At 36.1% G+C, this 19,827-nt stretch overlaps 1 protein-coding gene across 4 annotated transcripts in view; it reads left to right on the top strand.

Moving 5' to 3' along the window:
- Positions 1 to 18,437, top strand: part of ADGRG7 (adhesion G protein-coupled receptor G7) — a 67,536-nt gene extending 49,099 nt beyond the window's left edge. For 3 of the 4 annotated variants that reach the window (XM_073899945.1, XM_073900034.1, XM_073899991.1), the window contains 5 exons: positions 1,532 to 1,878; positions 2,567 to 2,657; positions 4,538 to 4,693; positions 6,731 to 6,887; positions 15,225 to 18,437. In XM_073899945.1, the coding sequence (XP_073756046.1) occupies positions 1,532 to 1,878; positions 2,567 to 2,657; positions 4,538 to 4,693; positions 6,731 to 6,887; positions 15,225 to 15,485 (1,012 nt within the window). In that variant the 3' untranslated portion in view covers positions 15,486 to 18,437. Of the gene's footprint in view, positions 1 to 1,531; positions 1,879 to 2,566; positions 2,658 to 4,537; positions 4,694 to 6,730; positions 6,962 to 15,224 lie in introns of all 4 variants that reach the window. The other variant, XR_012380550.1, reaches the window with a different exon arrangement.
- Positions 18,438 to 19,827: the final 1,390 nt, after the last annotated feature.

Genomic DNA, 19,827 nt, shown 5'->3' on the forward strand with positions numbered 1-19,827 from the left:
TCTTGACCATTTGACTGTCAGCAAGTATTTCCTGAAGTATGGTCCTTGGGACACTAGTTCCCTGGGAGGTACTCCATGGAAAAAGGGTTATGAAACGTCTTATGGAAAAGACACACATGAAATTTTGTTGAGTGTAAGTCTTTCAGAGAGATAGTAATCATCAGTCTGCTCAAAATATCTTTAGTAACAGCAATGGGCCACAAAAGAAATTTTAAATATTTTTACTTAATTGAAAATGTGCATGGGAACCTACTCTTTAAATATAACATAAGCTAAATATTATACCATTTTGTTTTAAACTTATAAAAGTTGTTTAAAATTATATTTGGCCTATTGTTTTGTAGTAGAGTCCAACTCTACCCGCCATCTGATTGCAGCCTCACGGGGGACCCTAAGAGAGATCATACTTGATTTTTTTTTTATATAAAATACTCTTTAAAGTGCAAGAGACTTTTTCTCTACCTTTGAACAGGGATTCATCTACTAATGTGCAATAGTTTCTCATTTTGAAATTTAAAAAAAATCCATTTAGAGCCTTTCTATAGATAGCCTTTGTATATGTTTGCAAATCTAGAGTAGAACCTATTGTCTTTTGTGGTAGAAGAGACTGCCCTGAAAGTTAGTGGCTTAAAACATTAATTTCTTATCTCTCACAATTCTGTGGCTTGACTGGGCTCAGCTGTAGGGCTTTTCTATTGGTCTCTCTTAGGGTCTCCTGTGAGGCTGCAGTCAGATGGGGTAGTGTTGGACTCCTTGGGGCTCATCTGGGATGTTGGGACCGCTGGGTCTTTCTCCGACTCCGTATAGTGCCAGAGCATTCCTATGTGGTTTCTTCAGCAGGTTAGCTAAACATTTTACCTGGTGGCTCAGAACTCCCAGGAGAACCAAAGGGAAATCTTATTATGACTTTTATGGGCAAAGTGCCTTTATGGGATCCTTCCTCCATAAAAAAAGATTTAAAAACTGTGTTTTACAACTGTATTGGTATAAAGGTGGATATATTAATATTATATGCTCACATTTGTACTTTGACCTATAAAAGTTCATTCTTTTCCCTTCTGGTTTTAAAAGGAGTTAAAACTTTGCTGCAGGCCATAAAAGTATCATTGGCCAAGCACTGCTTTATCTGCTGAATAAGTTGGCCCTAGCTGCCAGGCCTTCTGGTGCATTTCATTAGTTAGATCAAGTCACAGGTTGGCCCTGGGAGGGGACTACATGAGGTATGAATACCAGAAAGTAGCATTCGGTGGGGGTCCTCTCTGAAGAATAGCTGTCACCTTTGATTACAACACCGTTTCAAGGAAGGGATGTATCAACCTGTTTTCTCTAACTCACCCCTTTGTGGAAATGCAACGACAGCTTGCTCTTCTGGTGTACTTGGGAAGGTAGACTTACCAGCTGGCCCACTGGGCTATGAACTGGATTTCCATTGGGTAATAGTATTTCTTTGTTCACTCGCAATTTCACTAGAGTTTATTTCTTGCAGCTGTTTTGATTATTTGTTTAATTATATTTACTTCTTTGTTTTCAGGAACGTCAGAAAAACTTCAGTAACCTGGGTGTTGGTCAGTCTGTGCACATCAATGTTGATTTTTAACCTCCTCTTTGTGTTTGGAATTGAAAACTCCAATAAGAACCTAAAGAAAAGCAATAGTAGCACCAATAAGCCTGACTCTGGTAGAAACGAAATGCTCATGCAAGACACTGTTGACATCCAGAATCCCACGTGCACTGTGGTTGCTGCCTTGTTGCACTATTTCCTGTTAGTGACATTTACCTGGACTGGACTCAGTGCTGCCCAGCTCTATTTCCTTCTTATTAGGACCATGAAGCCTCTTCCTCAACATTTCATTCTGTTCATCTCTTTAATCGGATGGGGTAAGTGTCTGCCTTTCCACTTACTCAGAAATTTAGTTTTGTTGAAATAACTTAATTTCAACAACCTAATGGTACAAGGCCTTCAGGTGGGGGAGATGGAAATCCAGCAGTCAATGGAAATGTGCCTTCTGCCTGGTTGCTCACACTCCTGGGAAGGAGGCAGATGTGATCGGGCAGCTGTTCTAGTCACGTCCTGAGCTAAACTCAAGATGTTAATTTCCTTTAACATCTCTGTTAGTTTCATTTGAAAGTTAGACCACATATGATTAACTTCCTAGCTACCTTAAAAGAAATGTTTTGAGAACATCAAGAGTGACTCTAAGAAAAATAATTTGAAAAATTTATTGGGTTCCAGCAAAGAATTGTGTGAGTGATATCTAAATTTAAATTTATTCAAGGGAAAGAGGAATTAGGCCTTTTAAGAATGGAAATTGTGGTGAGAGTTACAAAGAAATCAGAAATGTGTAAGATTAGTAGGTAGAGCCAACAATAAAAGAAAGAGGCAAGCCGTTACCAAAAAATGATGTCTTCCATTGACCCACATCTGTAGATTGTTTGGTACATTGTCTACAGTAGAAGAACAGTACACAGTCTTGAAAAGGGTCAGACATATAATTCATTCATGTTCTGTTATAACTAATTCCAGTCTTGAGTAAATTATTAATTCAATGCCTCTCTTTTACCACAGGAGTCCCAGCTGTGGTGGTGGTTGTGACAGTGGGAATTATTTTTTCTCAGAGTGGTTCACAATGGGAGTTAGCCTACCGACAAGAAGAAATGTGAGTTTATATATTTTTCTAAATGTCCATTTATTTGATATAAGAGTGTAACTGTTCAGTGATCTTGAGTCCAAGTGTCACCATATATATGCATCTCACTTTAGAAGTATCATAAGTGGGTATTTCAAATTCTCAAACCACACATTATATTTTAAATATAGTGACATGAAAGTTGCCTATAATAAATCCTTTTGTAAATCAAGTTATTACCTTCTAAATTTATAATCTAAACTTTGTTAGATTTGTCTCCTTTTATTAAGCCTAAAAATCATAGGACACAATATGTGTGCTCCTTAATAACCCTTTATCTTAGTTTTCTTATCTAGGAAACAGGAATAACAATGACAGTAATACCCACTCTGAGGTGAGGGGTCAAGAAAGTAGGAAGATGTTTTATATTTGAAGAGCATTTTCTGTGTTTATGACCAGTTTTATACTGATATGATTAGAATGAATATTTTATGATGACTTATCACACATAAAAAGTTCTCCCTGAGATTATAGTATGCATAGTTGTTACTAATGGAAATACCTGACTGTGGTGTTTGTTTTTTCTGTGAGCTGGGAGAAAAGAATTTTGAGCCGAGGGGCACCTGGGTGGCTCAGTGGGTTAAGCATCTGCCTTTGGCTCAGGTCATCATCCCAGAGTCCTGGGATCGAGCCCCACATCGGGCTCCCTGCTCAGTGAGGAGTCTGTTTCTCCCTTTCCCTCTGCTCCTTCCCCCTGCTCTCTCTCTCTCTCCTTCTCTCTCAAATAAATAAATAATTAATTAAAAAAAAAGAAATCTGGGCTGTCTTTGTGTGTATTTCTCTCTTTTTTAAACGATTTTATTTATTTGTCAGAGAGAGAGAAAGAGAGAGAGAGTGTGCACAAGCTGGGGGAGGGGCAGTCAGAGGGGAAAAGCAGGCTCCCAGCTGTCACGAAGAAGAAATTTTGGGGCTTTTTTGTTGTTCACTGCTAATATCTGATACCTAGAACTAGATATTACATAGCATGTATCCCATAAATACTTATTAAATAAATGAATTCATTTTTGCCACAATGCCAGGAAGTGATTACTATACCTCACAAATGAGGAAAAAAAAAAAAAACCCCACCAAAACCATTTGCAACAATAACAACAACAAAAACCTCAAAACAGATGCAGTGAGGTTAAATAACTATTAAAATATTTAAAAAAAATAAAATATTTTAAACATCAAACTTTTAGAATGTCCACTAATAAGTGACTATGTAAATAACTCTATTACAAAATAATGGAGTAGTATGCAGCTATAAAAAAATGGCAGTCTTTATAATCTCATCTGGAGTGATCTCCAAGATATGTTGTTAAGGAAGTTATAGAGGTACCATGTGTTATTATTTGTTTAAAAATCAGAAAAAAACTTTATTTGCTGACATATGCATAACCTAAATCTGGAAGAATACACAACAAACATTGATTAGCACTGGAGACTAACCTAGGTGACTAAGGATAGTTGTAGGAGGGATAATTGTAGGAACAGTTGTCTCCATGATGACTTGTACCTTTAAAATTTTGACCCACCTAGATGTGCTCCATGTTCAAAAATGAACTAAAAGAATAATTTGCCGAAAGTCAGACACCTAGTAAGTGATAGAGTGACTTTTTAATTTGGGACTGCCTGATTTAAAAGCTGTTTCCTTTCCACTGGCCCATACATCAGGAAATATGGCAGAACTAATGTTTTTCATTTTTTTTCCTAGTGGTTGAATTCTTGAAAGTCATTTCAAATATGCCAAGGGATATTGGCTTTTAGCAATTCTCTCAGTAAAGTGAATGTCAGTAATGTTAATAGCATAGAGAACCAGTATGTATAACATTTTTAATCTACTAAAATCATTTTTTTCCTCCCCATAGCTGCTGGCTGGCAGTTTCAGAAAACAATAGTCTTATAACAAGTCCGTTGTTGTGGTCATTCATGATACCTATCACCATTATCCTCATCAACAATATTGTTATATTTATTATCATTATAGTCAAAGTGATATGGAATACTAACCAGAATCTGACAAGGTAAGATTACCCATTAGTGGGGTGCTTCCAGGCATGACTCATGTAGTACATAATACAGCTCCGCAATACATCCACAGAGCCTAAGAGTTTTCAGACTTCTGGGACAATGGCAAGGGTATGTGGTTTGCAGGGCAGATTTTCTTTTAAACTTTGTCTCAGAAAGTAAATCTTCTCCTCCTCTCCCAACAATATGGAACTGCATTACATAACATACTTTCATGCTGTATGAGCCCAACTAAAAACTAAACACAAAGACTTCAAAAAAAGAAAATTTCTCTCCCAACCGCAAATATTCAAGAAATCAGATTTGAGTCATTAAAGAAATGAGAAGATTGTGAGGAGATGCTAGTAACTGTATTTCATTTTACAAACTAGTACCTACAGGCTATATTTTACATGTGTTTCTTGAATCTGATAGTGGCTTTAAGTTTTTAAAATTAGTTTAAAACATATACAAATTGGGAGATTTCACTTAAAAATTATATTTTCTCTTGAAAAAACTGGAACATCTGGCAACATTGCGTCCACATTTCCTGCAGGCGGCCGTGCGCTCTGGTTGATCAGTTCCCATGTGTGCCGCTTCTCTCCTTACTGGAACCTTCCTACCTCAATAAGCATTTTCATTGTTGTCCCTGTAAACAAAAAAGCTTTCAGTTGGAGAGGTAAAGAATAGAAACTATTAAGCAGATCTACACTCTCCTTAACCACACCTCCACATCACAATTGGTTAGAAAACAGTGCTAATGAGCCCATGAATTCAGGTTTAATTTTACAAGACAGTGTTTATCCCCAGTATATTTATTATAAGCACATTTGTGAGCTTTGTTGGTCACCAAATGGATCCATTTAGTATGAACAGATGGGTGAAAACAACTGTCATTAGTGGGAATACCATCTTTGATATGTGCTTTACTGATCAAGAGTAAGTATCATCTTTCCTATATGAATGATAATCCATATTGTGGGGAAATGTGGGGGAAAAGACTACCATTGATAATCATTCAAACCTTTGTTTTAATAGCAATGCAGAAACATCTTGGTAAAATTTTCTTAGCCTAATTGCAGAGTAGGTTATATTTCCTTTATACAAAACAGTATCATTTTGGCCACAGACAGCAACAAATTTGACTTTCTAGATTTTGGCTGACAGTTCATGGTTCTTAAATTGGCTTAGTCACAGTGAAAAGCAGGTTACAATTTAATTGTTTAACAAATTATCTTTCATGTATCAGTTAGCTTTTGCAGCATAACGAACCACCCCAGAACTTATTGGCTTAGAGTGACAAATATTTATTATTTGTCATAAGTTTGAATGTTGGTCAGGTACTTGTTCTGGTCTTCTTGAAAACGGATGGATGACCTGAGATGACTTATTTCTGTGCCTGGTGGTGGGTGGGTGGTTGGTTTTGAGTGGGAGCTGCTCAGTTGGGAAAGCTAATCTCTGTTCTGTGTAGTCTCTCATCATCAATTAGGCCAGTCCAGGCTTCTCAGTATAGTGGTGTCAGGGTTCCAAAGAACAATAAAAAAAGGTCAGCAAAATGCTTTCAAGCTTCTGCTTATGGAATAATTGCTAACATCCCACTGGTAAGTCATATGGCTGAGTTCAGATTCCTTCATTTTTACATTTTAATGACCTTTCATTCTCATATCACCCTACATTGTGGGAAGGTCCCAGATGCCCAGAAAAGGAATTTCTCACCGGCTGATCCACAAAATAATCACCAAGATAAAATTCCTTTCCAAAGAAAACATTTATTTTTGTGTGTGTGTGTGGTACTTGCCTGCAGTAGTATATAAAGGACTGTTTATTCCTAAGCTTTTAGGCAAGTTTCACTGTATTCCTTAATGAAGCTTGCTAAATCAGATTTTACCCAGATATAGGTCTAACATGGTTTTCTACCTAATGCATAATATTGTTAAATAGTATATATGGGCACCTGAATATGTATTCTCAATTAGAGGGTAACAATGATATTAATAAGTAAAATGGTATTAAGAAATAAAATCATGTTTTCTTTCTTGCTTTCTCTTACCTAGCACAAAAAAGGTTTCATTCCTAAAGAAGATTCTTAGTACATTATCTATCACAGTTGTTTTTGGAGTTACCTGGATTCTGGCATACTTTATGCTAATTGGTAATGATGACATCAGGCATATCTTCAACTACATGTTCTGCCTTTTCAACACTACTCAGGTATGGTGTGGATTACTCTGAAGGTAGCAGATCATGCAGTGGTGGGGATGATATCACTCTGGACTAAACTAAAGGTGACCTTGAAAGTCATTGCTTAGTTACCTTTAGGAGACTCTATTTTCAATACATTTTGAAGGAAGAGGGAAGAAAGCTCTTTATGACTTACCTACTATGTCCTTTCCTGGGCACAGTTCATAGAATATAATTGCAGTAAGGTTAGACCACATTAATCCCTCTTCTCTTAGCAGAAGAGATTGTGTCCAGCAACTGGCTTGGCAAACATCCCCTGATTCTTTTTCTCCCATGTAATAGGTTCACGGCAGCTCCTCACCAGGGTTCATATGGTTGATATGGTTGATATGGACAATGTTACAGTTACTATTGGAGCTTAGACCACAGTGGGGTTGGCTGAATTTTGTCTTTCTTTTCCTTTTTAAAATTTCTATCCTTACCAATATTTTTGTCTGGTTCTCTCCATTGCTGAAAGAGGAGTATTAAGATCTCCAACTGTGATTGTGAATTTGTTTATTTTCCCTATAATTCTGTCAATTTTTGCTTCACACATTTTGAAATTCTGCTATTCGATGCATATACATTTATGATTGTGATATCTTCTGAGTCAATTAACTATTTATCCTTTGGAAATGTCCCTCTTTAACTTTTATAGTACTCTTTGTCATGAAGTCTGTTTTATCTGATCTCCAGCCTTCTTGTGTATATTGGTTGAATGGTATGTATTTTTTAATCCATTCACTTTCAACCTATCTGTGCTTTTACATTTAAAGTATGTATCTTGTATGTAACAAGTAGATACATACATTTAAAGTATGTATCTTGTACATAGCAAACCAAAGGGTAAGACCTTTTATCCATTCTGACAATCTCCATCTTTTAATTAGTGTTTAGTCCATTTAGAGCTGATGTAATTATTAATAGGGGTGAATTTATATCTACCATTTTACTATTTGTTTTCTGTTGCCATTCCAGTTCTTTATTCCTCTGTTTACTTTCATTTTTGAAGGATATCATCCTTGAATATAGAATAATGGGTTGATAGATTTTTTCCCCTTTTAGTATTATGAAGAAGTCATTTCACAAACTTGCTCCAGTTTCTAATGAGACATCCTCAGTGTTTCATATTCTTCCCCCTCCCCCGTATGTACTGTATTATTTACTTTGGTTGCTTTCAGGAACTTCTCTTTATCTTTGATTTTTAGCATTTTCACCAAGATATGCCCAGATATTATTTTTTTTGCATTTATTCAGCTTGGGATTACTGAGCTCCCAGAATCTGTTTATTTATATCTTTCACCAAATTAGAGGAATTTTTTATCTTTGTTTTTTCAAATAGTTTTTCTATCCTGTTCTTTTACCTTTCTTTTTTGGGGGAATTTAATTATATGTAGGTTGGACCATTTGATATTGTTCCACAGGTCCCTGAGCTGTTTATTCTTTCTCATTCCTTCTTCTTGCTATTCATCAGATTCTTTCTCATTCCTTCTTCTTGCTTTTCATCACATTCATCTTAACGATCCATCTTCAAGGACATTGATTTTACCTTTAATCATTTCCAGTCTGCTGTTTACTCTCTAGTGATTTTTATTTCAGATATTGTACTTTTTTTAGTTTCAGAGTTTTTTTCTTATCATTTTTCAGAGATTTTATTTTGCTGATATTTCCTAATTTCGGGTTCATTATGAGTACATTTTCTTTTACCACCCTATGCATATCATAGTAACATTTAAAATCCTTGTCTGCTAACTCTAGTAATTTTGGTTGTCTCCTGGACATTGTAGATAATACAGGTAGCAACTCTTTATTCTGTATTATTCCTACCAAGAATGGAGTTAGCATATAATTAACTTAGCTGGACTAAAACTGAAAACTATCTACTCTAGGGAGGACAACATTGGAAACCTCTGTTTAGTCTTTTTAGCTTCAGACAGGCTTCTTAGAGTTCACTCCATGCATTTATAGTTCAGAGGTCAATTAGAGATTTGGGCAGAATTTATAAACAGAATCTGGACCTCCCGCTCTCTGTTTCCTCCTGGATAGTCTGAATATTCTTCCTTATTTTTCAGATTCTGTAGTTGCCCTAAACCCTGTCTTCCAGTTTTTCAACCTAGTAAGACTGCCTATTTAAACTCCAGGTTTAGTCACCCTGTGTGGACTGATCAGACTGTGCCTTCTGGCTAAAAGATATTAAAAACAAAACAAAACAGGAATCCTACCCAGTTACAGTTCCCTTTTTCCCAACTGTAGATTCTCCTTCCAGTTTCAGACTGCTTTTAGTTGTCATTCAGTATCTTCAGGTAGGTTTTTAAAAACTATTTGGTCCAGAGTTTATAGTTGCTATATGCAAGAGTGTTGGTTTGAAGAGCAGAACCTTATGAAGTTGTTTTTATAACATAATTATACGTAAGACTGAAGGTGCTTTTATTCCTTGAGTCTTATCTCAAGATATTTAATTATAAATCTTTAAAAAATATTCCATTCATATTTTGTTTTAAAATTGGCAATGAAGACTTATATTCTTTTTCTTTTTTGTAACCCATTCTATTAATATATTGGGGGCATCTACTCTAAGAAGCAGAACATTTAGACTAAGGATTATAGTCACCTTTTAATTTTTATCATGGCAAAAATAGTGACATGAATGAACAAAAATGTTAGATTAAAAATGAAGATAATTCTGTTTGACCTTAGAGGATTTTTGTTTGTGTATATGCATGGAGAATGTCAACCTCTAAGATAAAACAAATATGCATTATTGAAAGACTTATCTTGAAATTGGAATTTCTCTCTGTGCTTAACTCTGTGCCTCCTCTCATAGTGAACAGTGGCTTTTACTCTGATGAAAAATATTACAAAGACTTTTCCCTCTGTATATGGAGTCTTACTGTTTGTCTCTATACAATTTAATGCTATATTATCATGTTCCTAGAAATTTATGGATATTGCATATTTCTGGTACATTGTATCTTTCATCATTATAACAAGTCACTCTCAGTTCCATTTTGTCTTAAATTTGATTTTCCATATATTAATGTAGCAACTTCTAATTTGTTTTTCTTTGATCTTATCTATTTATACAGTTTTTTTTATCTTTAAGCTTTCTGTGGCACTGTGATTTTGACTTACCTCATTTTAGATCCCATATATTTAGATTTGTGTTTTTTAATTTTTTATTTATTTTTTAATTTTTATTATTATTTTTAAGATTTTATTTATTTATTTGAGAGAGAGACAGAGACAGAGACAGAGAGAGCACGAGCAGGGGGAGAGGCAGAGGAAGGGGAAGAAGCAGACTCCCTGCTGAGCTGGGAGCCCAACATGGGGCTCCATCCCAGGACCTGAGCTGAAGGCAGATGTTTAACCGTCTGAGCCACCCAGGTGCTCCTAGATTTGTTTTTTTTTGAATCATTTTCTCATTGTTTTTCCATTTTATTAAAAAAGTTAACCTTTTAGCTATTTAGCTGAATGTTAGCTGTCAAAACTAATATGTTTGATCTTATTCTGTCATCTTATTCTTTTTTCACATCAATCCATTTCTTCCTAAGTTTTATATATATTGTGCTCAAAAATTATGCATTATTTTACTTAGCCTTCTTTAATTATTGGGACATTTTCATTCTGTTAATTATTATCTTTGTTTATTAAACATTACTACAGCTTTGTAAGATACAATTTTCAATTTCCAGAATAAAACAATATATATTGACTCCTCCCTTTTTGAGGTAAAAACATTAACACAGTGTAGCTGTTGCTTCTGGTCTCTCGGTTTATTGGTACAACTTAAAATTTACTCTGCAATTATTGTTGTTAAATTAGAGTGTCTACGTTATTTTCTTTCAAGAGATTGGATTATATTTGATAATTATCTCAATTGCATTTTCTTTTCTTTAAAAAATTCTTTTTATTGAAGTATAGTTGACATGCCTACAATTTCTTACGCTTAAATAGTCTCAATGCCTTTTGCTAGTCCTTTTATATTGAAATGTCCTGTTATTTTGACTTTTTAATCTTAATGAATCTCTCATTAGTATATTTTTGAGTAATTGTTTAATAGGTAGCTGATAAATATGAATGAGGACTTTCCTACCTGGTAATTTTTCTTTAGGTATCATGACACATGAACCACCAATTAGCTTGGCATTTAATTCTTGGCAGTAATCTTTTTTTAATTGAAATTCTATAGACTTACTAAGATTTTATGTTGTGCAAAAAGGTCAAAATTCTCCTTTTGTTTTTTATTCCCATTCTTATGCAATTCCTTAAAATTAAAAAAAATAGTTTTGGACTCCTAGGAAGTTACAAAAATAGTACAGAGAATTCTTATGTACCCTTCACCCAGCTATTTCAATGATAACATCTTATGTAACTATAATACATTGTCAAACCTAGGAAACTGACATTGGTATAATCCACATAGATTATTTACTTAGAGGCTTTAAACTCTTGAAGTGATGACTTTAATTCTAGCTTTATTAATTTTACTATGAATTAAATTAATAAATATAATTTATCAAATTAGGTAGAATTATTGTAATTTTCTAAGTCCATTTGTCCCTTTTCTTCTTGTACTCAAAAATTAACTTTTTATACATTCAAGTCTCATCTCCTTAACTAGATTTCCAGTTTTCTCATGCAAGAAACATGCTCATGTGTATCTTTCATTGTAGATAATCAGGATGTTTGATATCAGGATGGGCTATACTTGTCTAATATTGTGTGAAGCAACTGCAGTGTTTGATGATTGTCTTGTTGTCACTGGGAGTAGTAACCACTGTGGGAAGTTGGTATCATGTTGGTTGTTTTGGGCTCTGGTCAAATATCACTGAGGAGACAAGTCTTTGATACAAAATGGAAACTATTGGAAAGAGCATTAGATGAATTTGGACCACAAATGTCGAGGAGTCTGTATAGTGCAGCACGGGGAGCTGCTTGGCTGTTTAAATTGAAACTACCAGGGCGCCTGGGTGGCTCAGTTGGTTAAGCGACTGCCTTCGGCTCAGGTCATGATCCTGGGGTCCCGGGATCGAGTCCCACATCGGGCTCCCTGCTCAGCAGGGAGTCTGCTTCTCCCTCTGACCCAACCCCCTCTCATGCTCTCTCTCTCTCTCTCAAATAAATAAATAAAATCTTTAAAAAAAAAAAAGAAATAGTTTATAAAAAAAAATAAATTGTAACTACCACATTTAATGTTTGTAAGCACCTCACCCTCTATTCCTGGTGGCCCTCTCCAGTGTCTTTTGAGAATTATTGCCTCAAGCAATGGATATGTGCCTGCCACTAAATTTAAATGAATATAAGGCAGTTTTTCACTGTTGTTAACACCCAACTGAAACTCCCCAGAAGGGAAATAAATAGGATAATCTTAGTCTGGATTGCCAGTTGACCCATGAGTTTGTTGCCTAGAGTGATGAGGAATATGGAAAAGTACCTGGAGGAGGTATAATCAAGGATACTCTCTCCTCTATGCATGTGAGGGGCACATTATAAAATAGAGGCTCATTACAAAATGTTAATACTATCTGGTAAAATTGAGGGTGGCCATATGGCAAGAGCACTGGGCTAAAAGGAGATTTAGGCTGTCTTCCAGCTTTACCATTAATGATCATATGATTTTAGAAAAGTCATACAATCTCTCTGAGTGAGGTATGTAAAATATAAAATGGAGGGGGGGTGTTAAAATTGGTGCTGTGTTTTTCAAAGTGGGTCTGACTATTATTGCCTATGTGAGAAATAAAATGCTTATTCCTGGGCTTCATCCCTTTCCTACTCAGTCAGAATCTATGTGGTAAGAGCTAGAAATCTTCACTTTAAACAAGGATTTGATTTTCATGTACACTAAAGTGACTAGTTTACACATAAGGCTCCTTCTAGATTTAGAATGCTATAATTCTAACAGACATTTACTAAATGCTATAGATATTACTTAAAAAGCAAAATTTGATATTTGTACTAGTGAGAATTAGTTTGATCCATACATTTTGTGTTTTTCAATAACATCTTTGGGATTTTAGGGAGTATAGAAGTACACAGTTTCACAGGATGGTGTCTTTATGAATTCTCCATGGTCTAGGTCTTTTCCTAATAGTCGCACAACCAGAGATTTTATCCAGTCTGTCTTTGCCATAGAATTAAATATGAAAGAGTGTACTCCACGAAGAGGACCAGATTTCTCACGTCCTCAAAATAAATCTCTCTCCTTTGAACATCAGGATGGCCAGTGACCAGTTTTGCCCTTCTGAAACCTATGTCCCTATGCATCCTTCCTTGTGTCATCAAGGCCTTCATCAGAGGAGTAAATACCACCTGTTGGATAATGATCAAGTTAATCTTCCTGTTTTTGGTCAGAGAACTGGTCCGTCTCTTGCCAATATGTATTGATTTTATTAGTTAAAGTCTCAGGGTCTTTGGGTGATCTTACCAGAGCACCAGAGTATCCTACAATAGTATTCATAGGATATGATTCTAGAAATAGATCCTTATAAGGCTTGGGCCCTAGAGATGCTAATCTGGAGATATCATGGATTTTTTAAAGTAACTTTTTATTTCTAAATAGTTTAAAACAAGAAGTTGCAAAAATAGTATAGAGTTCCCAGGTAGTCTTTTCCCAGGTGTCCCAATGATAATATCTTTTTAAAAAAATTTTATTTATTTATTTATTTTTAAAGATTTTATTTATTTATTTGAGAGAGAAAGAGAGCGAGCACAAGTAGGGGGAGCAGCAGGCAGAGAGAGAGGGAGAAGCAGGCCCCCCACTGAGCAAGGAGCCTGATGGGGACTCGATCCTCGGACCCTGGGATCATGACCTAAGCCAAAGGCAACTGCTTAACCGTCTGAGCCACCCAGGCACACCCCTAATGATAGTATCTTCTATAACCCTTGTACATCATCAAAATCAAGAAGTGAACATTGGCACAATACTGTTACTCAACTATAGATGTCATTTAGTCTGTTATTTCCAACAAAGGATGTTAATGAGAAATTAATGGGGGACTCTTAGATGCTGTCATATACTTTATAATATCCTTCTATTGCAGTTCAAGCAAGAGGCAGAGTAGGATGTTGGCTAGAAGAGTTTTGGAACCAAATGGAGTTGAGTCCAACTCCAGACTCCAGTGATTCCTGGTTGGGTAATCTTAGGCAAGTTACTTAATTTAACTGAGCTATAGTTTTCTCATTTGTAACGTGGGGATAGTAAGGCTTATTATAGGGTTGGTGTTAGGATCAAATGATGAGGATTAAATGAAAAGCAGTGTCTGATACCAACAGGACTTCATTAAGGGGCAGTTTTCATTTTAAAAGTGTACAGAAAATGTATTCAGTCTTTTGTGGATTAATTTCTCATGCACATCTGATCTTTGTATCAGAATCAAAAGGACAGAAAAGCAATGAATAGAAGTGCTTACAATTTTTTTTTCTTAAATGCACGAAATTTTTAGTTATGTTACTAAAATGCCAAGAACTGTACAATCAGAGAATGTTAGAACTGGAAGAAGAATTAAGTGACCCACAGTGCATCTACCTCTTTCAGAAACTGAAGAAAGGAAGGGGAGAGGGGCAAGAGATTTGAGTCAGTCACCAATGGCTAATGATATAATTACCAAACCCATATAATGGAACCTCCGTAAAAACCCCTAAATGAGGGGTTTGGAGAGCTTCCAGGTTGGTGAACATATTGAAGAGCCAGGAAGGTGGTGCACCTTTCTCCATACGTTGTTCCAGGATCTCTTCCATTTGGCAGTCCCTGAGTTGTATCCTCTATAATAAACAGATAACAGTAGGTAAAGATAAAGATCTTTTCTGAGTTCTGTTAGTAGTTCTAGCAAATTATCAAACCTGAAGCAGGGAGGTGGGTTGTGGGAACTCCCGACTTTGCTGTCAAGTCAAACAGAAGTATGGGTAATGTGGGGACCCAATATTTCTGACTAGCATCTGAAGTGAAGGCAGTCATAGGACTGAGACTTAACCTGTGGAATCTGACACTAACTCTCGGGTTGTTAGTATCAGAATTCAGTTGAATTGTAGGGACACCCAGTTGGTGTCAGGAAGAGAGAGCGCCTCTCGGTGATAACAGCCAACATGTGGTGAACTGGGATCTGAATTCAGGTCTTCAAACTCTACTGCTTACATGTAGCACTTTCCATAGTAGAATAACGTCACCTCAGCCCTCTGAGACAACAAAGTGCTCAGCTGCTGCAGATGTAAACTCGAGTTGGGGAGTTGTTGTACATGATGAGAAGGGTGGGTGGCAAAGTAAAATAAATCTCTTCCCTGATTCTGTATCTCAATGCTGATCTAACATTAAACTTTTATTCTATCTGCCAGGGATTACAAATTTTTATCCTCTACACTGTCAAAACAAAAATCTTCCAGAGAGAAGCTTCCAAAGTGTTGAAGTCGCTGTCACAGTCCAAGGGGAGAGTGAGGTTGCCGCCCTCAGTGGCTTGCCTGAGGCTGCATGTAAGGATGTATAACATGCTCAGGTCGTTTCCAGCCCTAAGTGAACGCTTCAGGCTGCTGGAGACATCTGTAATTATAGAAGAGACGACATTCTCTGAAAGTGACCAAGCGGACTCAAGCATCTAGACAGTGAAACCATTACCTTTTGTAATCCTCTTTTTGTACAACTCACGTTAAGTTTTGCTTATTCTGTTTCTTTCCTCTATTACTCAGTCCTCCCAGAAAGTCTCCCTCACTATATTTTGCTCAAGACTAAGAATCAGATAAAACCTGTTGTTTATCATCATCAGGGGTAATGGATTTGATAGTTTTTCTATGATTCAATAGATTCTCAACTGAATGAAGTGAAGAATTCCACCCAGCATTCAAGATAACTCAAGATATCATTGTTATTTATATCATAAATGTGACAAACTTTGGTAAAACAAATTCTTTTACAATTTACTAAAAAGAACATGAGGAGAAAAATGTATCTTCCAGAACAAAATGGCTCCTAATGAACCTTGCAGGGAATTGCTTATATATAATAATACTTTTGATCTGTAAATATTTTCATTTGTATGTGCTTATACTTTTATTTCTACTTCAGGATTTTGCACCAGTTTAACCTCTGGAAAGGGATTTTTTTTTTTTTTTTCTGTTCAAAAAAAGAGCATGTTTTAGTGACCGGAGGATTTAGCTGTATAAGAAATGGGCAGTGAGACACAAAAGGATGAACTGGTTACTGAAGCCTCTGTATATTTCCTTCCGGTTCTTGATACATCTCTCCTTTTATTGATGAAGTGACATTGAGACTCTTTAAAGTGAAAAGAAAGATCACCAAAGAGCCTCCTTTAGCCTGAGAGTGGAGTATATATGTGTTCCCTCGGTGATTTTAGTTTTCTTTGCACTTTTTCAATCTTCTTGGGAGTACAGCCACCAAAATTCCCTATAATTTTCCTGGAATGGCTATACCAAAATGTGCAAACTTTACATACATATTGTGGGGGATAAGAAAGCAGACATTGATGCTTGTCTGCCTACCCTGAAATTCTACCACTTAGGAAGTAATTCTTATTGATTGAAACCTTTGCCTCATGCAGTGGTCAAGAAGTTTAGTGATAGAGATCAACTCAAAGTAGGTTAAGGGTCAAAGAGAATTTAATGGCTCAATTAATTATAAAGTCCAAAGGCTGAGTTGATTTTACGTAGGGTAACTATATGTTCCAGTTCGCCTGAACCAGTTCTAATTTGTACCTGTTATCCTGACTTATGTATTACTAGCAGCCCCTTTTACTCTCAAGTGTCCTGGTTTAGGACATAAAATATAGGATAATAATACTAATATGATAATATATGATAATACATAAGATATATGATAATAAAAATTGGTTCTCATGATATTACATGGAGCGAACTTTAGGTCTAGAATTCAAAAGCAAGGAATTCAAAGAATGTGTTAGGATTCTTTATCTCTCCCTGTATCCTGGGTCTTTGTCCTTCTGTGTTTGGCTCCATCCTCAAATTGGATTACATGGCTGAATATTGGCCATTGACATCCCCTTTCTCCTGCCCTGCAACCTCCTTTCAGTGAAGGCCAGCTGAGCCTGGAAACTGTGGGGCTCAGTTCCTTGTGATAAAGGGTAAAGCAGGGGCAGGAAGAGCAAAGAACCAAAGAACTGGCCACCTTCCTTGGTCATGTGCCCACATGTGGCCACATGTGCCCACAGGCTTTGTGTTCAGGGAATACTGGGTCAGCCTGAGTCCCATGCCCACTCTGAAGTGGAGGGATGGGGAATGGCCTTGTTGACAAGATATCTTAGAGTGGAGCTTGGACGGTTACATTGAAGATGGGCTCATCAATCATTTCCCTTACTCTGAATAAGCCAGTTAGATCCTTGTCTGAGCAGAGTTTGAATGGGGTGGGTAAGGAAAGCAGTAATTAATTATTTGGTGCTTTGGAAGTTGAAGAGCAGGTACAGGGGTGATAGGAGCCAAACAGTGACTTAAAAAGAAAATTTCAGGAAAGGGAGACTCAGAGTATTGGTTCTCATGATATTACATGGAGCCAATTTTCCATGTTTCTGATTTATTCTGTATGGTAACAGTGCCCTGTAGCCTTTCTGCTTGTGGCAGTGCATGAAGTTTCTTTGGGGGAACAAACTATCCTGACCTTTAGGTTTTTCTTTCCTGGGTCTAAACTGACAGTTCAGAGCTGCTTGTTTAATTGTTGGAGTTTTGGATTGCTTTTTCTCTTACCCTTCCCATTTTGAAGTTTACCTTTCCTCTTTTTTTTTTTTCTGTTACCAACCAAGGGAGATTATTCTCAAACTCATTGCCTTATTCAAAAGAACTTGGCATTCTTTGCAAATGTTTGGGAAACCTGGACCAAAAGTGCCAATTTTATCTTACCCACCTGACAGTCACTAGAGCTCTCTGGCTCTGTGGAACCCCCTTAATATGTCTCCCTGGGACCTCTGGTACCTGGCTCCTCAGATGAGGTCCAAGACGGAGATACCAGGATTAGGTTTCATTCCTGGGGCAAGCATGGGGGGTGGGGGGACAGAAAGGAAATGGCTTCCTCCTTGATTTTTAAAACATTGCTGACTATGTAATGACAATTTTGGAAGATATTTATAAAGTATATTTTTCAAAAAAAGCAAAATTCATAATTACCTAAACTATCAAAGATGGCTGTTTTCCCATGTTTTCTTATGCTTTTTTTTGAAACATAAGAATTTAAATCACTGTAATTACAGTAAGTGAAATTTTATCCTGATTTTCATTTAAATTACCCAGTAATGCTGTTCTTACAATAATTGGTTGCATAATATAGCATAAGTTACTAAGTTCTATTGGATTTCCAGCTTATTTAAATTTTTAATATTGTAGTGACACATGATTAATAAACTGGTATATATATATTTTTTTCCTTTCTTTTTTATTATTTCCTTAAGGTAAACTCTAATGATTAGGATAAATGTGTTAAAAGTTATGGACATTTGTTTACATTCCTTGTATTTATTATTATATTGCCTTGAAAATGTTGCACTAATTGATAATGTCACCAACATTTGGAGTACCATAAACATTTTTTATATACTTGTTTACTTTGGTATTTTATTTTTTAGTTATTTGTGTTGTCCATTTATCAATTGAACTATTGTTATTTTTTCTTATAAATTTGTATGAATTCCTTTTATTATAGTTATTAGCCTTTCAATGATTACATTTGGTGAAAATATTTTCCCCTAGTTTATCATTGTTCTCTCTTTTTAATATAATGAAATGCTCACTCTGCATTTGATTCAAAATGTGCAAAAGATTTATGGAGCATTTAGCAATTTTTGAGTTTATATGTCCTCATACAGGCAGAGTATTTTTCATTTTGCGTTAAGGGATATGTTAGGGACAATGTAGAAACTTTTAAAATGAAGAACAGGGACATAAATATGTCAACCAAGGCCAAATGAATCATGTATGACAGACACATGACGTCTTTAACTCTTCATTATATTGTACAACAGGCAGGTGGCCTTCCATGACAACGTTATTTTTTCCTCTCAAACATATTATCTGTCTCTGTGTCCATCCACCTTTTCTTAAAGATAAAACACTAAATCTTGGGAGAGGAGTTTTATTAGCAATTAATTATTAAAACACACATACAAAACTCAGATTCAAAGTAGTGTTACATATGCATCATCTATTACTTCATTTACATATATGTAATCTATTAAATGTGTATTTGGAAAAAGATATACAAAAGCTGCTGAAAAACTGATTAAGTAAGGAGATCAGTGGGAAGGGAAAATAATCATAGGAGCAAAGAAGGTAATCCCCAAGTAACAAGTCAGATGGTCTTGTATTTTTGCTAGGAGTGGGTCTCAGATTAGACCATAAGCTTCCTGACACCCAGCATAAATAGGGAAACATGATCACACAAGTCACATACTTCTTAACAAACAAACCAATAAACCTATCTTGGCCAAAACACAGCTATTCTGACACTACTTGAAATTGGCATTGCATTTTCTTTAAAGTGTCCACCTGGGTATATTACCAAATGAGAGGGCATACTATTTTGAATGAACAAAAGGCCTATTGCATTTGGAAATGCAGCATGTTCACATCCATGCCAGTTTGCTACGGGCACACACTAAAGAGTCATGTGTAATGTTCAGTGTTGCTCCACAGTTATACAATGCTGTGTATATGTAAAGACATGCACTGGACCACAGGAAACTTCAGTATCACCAGTGGATCACTAAAGATGGTGAGCGTGGAACCAGAAGTGGGCCCAATTCCAGGACCCTGAGATCACGACCAAGAGCCAGTCACTTAACTGACTGCACCACCCAGGTGTCCCCAAAACTGATATAAATATTTTTATATAAGTCTCTGTGTTGTCTTTTCTCTTGAAATACCTAGTAGTGGAATTGCTGAGTCATAGAATAAGTGTATATTTAACATTATAAGAAACCAGTAA

The sequence above is a fragment of the Callorhinus ursinus genome, unplaced genomic scaffold (genome assembly GCF_003265705.2).
Source record: "Callorhinus ursinus isolate GAN/ISIS: 27379988/994484 unplaced genomic scaffold, GSC_fseal_2.0 scaffold1, whole genome shotgun sequence".
Lineage (NCBI taxonomy): Eukaryota > Metazoa > Chordata > Mammalia > Carnivora > Otariidae > Callorhinus > Callorhinus ursinus.